A 3,745-nucleotide genomic window follows, 5' to 3' on the forward strand; every position below is an offset into this window, starting at 1 on the left:
AAGAGTGAAACTCTGTCTCAAAAAAAAAAAAAAAAAAAAAATGGAAGTAGTGGTCGTATCTGCAGAGAGGTCTATGGAATGAAAGATAGCGGTGGGAATGAGACTTACTTTATGCTCTCTACCATTTTGTACTGTTAGATCTTTTTTTTAACCGTGTGTATATATTATAAATTCTTACTAACATTTAAAGATTATTGTTCTATTAGACTTATTATTATCTGTCATCACTTTATTACCAGCCTTGCATTGTGTTGGCTCACATTAGTTTGTGTTTTAGAAACTTTTCTGATTGACTTTTATCTAGATATTTTACATCCATCTGGAATGTGTTTTAATATTCTAAGTATATCACTCTGAGCTATAGAATATCTTATTTGGCCTACATTTTTGTAATGTGATAGACATTTTAAAGTTTCAAGTGTAAAATAGAAATTAATTTTAACATGATCACTGGCCAGCACAGGGGCTTACACCTATAATCCCAGCACTTTGAGACCAAGGCGAGTGGATTGCTTGACCCCAGGAGTTCAAGGCTGGCGTGGGCAACATAGTGAGACCCTGTCTCTGAAAAAAATTAAAGATAAACATTAACCAGGCATAGCAATGCAGACCTGTGGTCCTAGCTACTCAAGAGGCTGGAGTAGGAGGATCACTTGATCCTGGGAAGTCAAGGCTGCAGTCAGCTGAAATTGTACCACTGTACTCCAGCCAGGGCAACAGACGGAGACTGCCTCAAAAAGAAAAAGATCATTTACAAAACCCTTTCCAGTAACATCATTTTCAATACTTACAGGTTGTGATGCATTCTACTTTGTATTAGTCTAAGATTTTACACAGAAAAAGTAACTACTTACTGATTGTTTATTTTAATTGCAGCTCAGTGTGATTACAGTGCAGAGAAGAAAAGCAGCCTCCCTGATGAATCTGGAAAATATTTAAAAATATTCATAGTTAACTCACAGAACTCTAGAGTTGGGAAAGCACTTGGACTAGAAGTGTATTGAAATGGTAAAGCCTGCAGAGTATAGTGAAGGCTTGTGTTGTTTTGCATAAGCATTGTTGTTCTGTTTTGAGGGTTATGGGAAAACAGAGCAGTGACCACTTCCTGTAAGTAAAGAAAATATAATCCTATATTGATCTTCAGTGGAGAATAAACCAGCTGAGAAGAACTCATTGCCTTCATCAACGTGTCTGTTTTTTAATTCCTCCTTTTTCCCCTGAAAGGACATAATAATTTTCAAACTATGCAAATTTCTCTTTCATAAGAAAGAGTTTTTAAGAAAATTCTAGAACTTAATATTTTAGTTTTCAAGATTTGAAAATTTTACATCTAATTGTAACTCCTAACTCATTTTTAAAGTCCCTAAGTATCCACTTTATTATAAACTCATAAACATAAATAAATTGTGCACTTTCTAAAACAATGCTGTCATGTATTTTAATGTATGATTGTAGTGATTCATTTTTAACTTACACAATTTTCAGTATCTATGGAACTTGATATTTAAGCATTTGGAAGGAGTTTTTTACATGGTACTTAAAGCAATACTCATCAAATGGAGATCTTAGGTGCTAAGACTGAGTTGCACTGAACTATTGAAGTCCTGTTAGTCTTCATAGACACATGTACCTATTCTCCGGTTTGAACTTAGTGCGTCCTGGTTTCTATTGATTAAAGCAGAGGTTTGCATCTGGATAACCAATTAGGAGATTGCTGCGGTTGTCCAGGTGAAAGATATTTGAGTTGAAGGTGACATAAAACATTCATGTGTAGATAGTCAATTCATGTGTAGAAATGTAGTTCTGGTGCTAATAGTTAAGATAGTCATAGGAGTCTTTCACGTGGAACTGAGAATTGAAGCTGTGGAAGTCAAAGAGCTTCCCTTCCGGCCTTACATGATGTGAATAGCAGTCTCTTCAGCCTCCTCCCACACTATTCTTTCCTTCCATTTCTTGTGCTCTAATTTTGATGACCTTCATCAATATATCATCCTCCCTCCCAATACTGCATGTACTTTTCTTTTTTTTCCAGGCAGAGTCTCGCTCCATCGCCCAGGCTGGAGTGCAGAGAGGCACAATCTCGGCTCATTGCAACCTCCGCCTCCCAGGTTCGGGATTCTCCTGTCTAGTAGCTGCGATTACAGGTGCTCGATGCCACACCCTGCTAATTTTCCTATTTTTAGTAGAGACAGCGTTTCACCGTGTTGGCAAGGCTGGTCTTGAACTCCTGACCTCAGGTGGATCCGCCCATCTCAGCCTCCCAAAGTGCTGGGATTATAGGTGTGAGCCACTGCCCCTGGCATCTCCATGTACTTTTTCATTTATACATTATTCAGATCTCTACTCAAATATCAGTTCCTCAGAGCCCTTGCCTAGCCTCGATAAGGTCCCCTTGTTATATTGCTCTTAATAGTGTACCGTAGTTTTCCTTCATAGCACTTATCAAAATTTGTAATTAATGCTTTTTGAAATATTTTCTTTAGTGTCATCTTCTCCCCAACAGAGTACAAGCTCTGTAAGAGTAGGACCACATGTACTCTCATTCATTTTATCCCTAGCACCCAATATAGTCCCTGGCACATGGAGGGAGGGTATTCAATAGCTGCTTTTTCAAAAACTGAGTTTTTAAGGGCAGGACTTTAAGGAATGTCTTTATCTGTTGAATGAGCTCACAAAGATGAGTCATTAAAGGAGAATAAATAGGATCAATGAGAGGATCATAACACAGAGACTCCAACATGATAAAATACTCAAGGAAGGAACATGGTTGCTAGTATCAAATACAATGATGAGACCAAATCATACCTATATGGCAGTTAAATGGTAGTCAGATTGGAGGCGTTTTTCTTTTCATTTCTTAAAGAGTTTTTCATTTGATTCTTTAAATTCTTTCCCAGGTCTTTCACAGACTAATTTCCATGTAGTAAGAGTTATGTTCACGTTCATATTCATAGAATATAGAATTTATTTTTTTTAATTTTAGGGATGTTAGAATTATGTCTGACAAAAGTATGAGACTGTAGAAGAAAGCACTTCAGAAACTAACACTCTAGCAAAGGGAATGTAAGTATTATCCTTTTTCCAAAAAATCTAACTTTCCACACTCATTTTTTCAAGGTAAAATCTCTGAACATAGATACTTTCTTCCAACTTTGGCCACAGGCAACCACTCACTCTTCACATCCTGATAACCCATCTTCACTCGGATCTCCTTGTGTAATGTTCTCCAAGAGAAGGATAGGCTGCTTATATCCAAGAGAAGAATAGCCTTTCTGACCTCTGTTGAATTTGAACAGGCTTAAACTATGTTTAGCAACAGAACTAAATTTGGTGGGTTTTATCTTTTCAGAAATGTTTGTTAATAATTTCCAACGTAAAAATGTAGTGGAGTTTTTAACACTTCTCATATAGGTCAGTCTTCATTTATAAATGATGCAAACAGTATCATTTATTCTGAAAACTGTGTTTTAGGAGACAGGAGAAATAAGTAGGAAAGAGAGATAAGAAATTATGGCCGGGCGCAGTGGCTCAAGCCTGTAATCCCAGCACTTTGGGAGGCCAAGGCGGGTGGATCACGAGGTCAAGAGATCGAGACCATCGTGGTCAACATGGTGAAACCCCGTCTCTACTAAAAATACAAAAAACATTAGCTGGGCATGGTGGCGCATGCCTGTAATCCCAGCTATTGAGGAGGTTGAGGCAGAAGAATTGCCTGAACCCAGGAGGCGGAGGTTGCGGTGAGCCG

The 3,745-nt window shown here is 37.8% G+C and overlaps 1 protein-coding gene across 1 annotated transcript in view; it reads left to right on the plus strand.

The window, feature by feature from the left end:
* The window catches only part of SCLT1 (sodium channel and clathrin linker 1), a 231,598-nt gene extending 230,177 nt beyond the window's left edge, over positions 1–1,421 (plus strand). The window contains exon 21 of the mRNA XM_017537647.2: positions 877–1,421. Coding sequence (XP_017393136.1) covers positions 877–939 — 63 coding nt within the window. The 3' untranslated portion in view covers positions 940–1,421. The remainder of the gene's footprint in view (positions 1–876) is intronic.
* The last annotated feature ends 2,324 nt before the right edge of the window (positions 1,422–3,745 follow it).

Source organism: Cebus imitator, unplaced genomic scaffold, assembly GCF_001604975.1.
Source record: "Cebus imitator isolate Cc_AM_T3 unplaced genomic scaffold, Cebus_imitator-1.0 Scaffold105, whole genome shotgun sequence".
NCBI classification, from domain to species: domain Eukaryota; kingdom Metazoa; phylum Chordata; class Mammalia; order Primates; family Cebidae; genus Cebus; species Cebus imitator.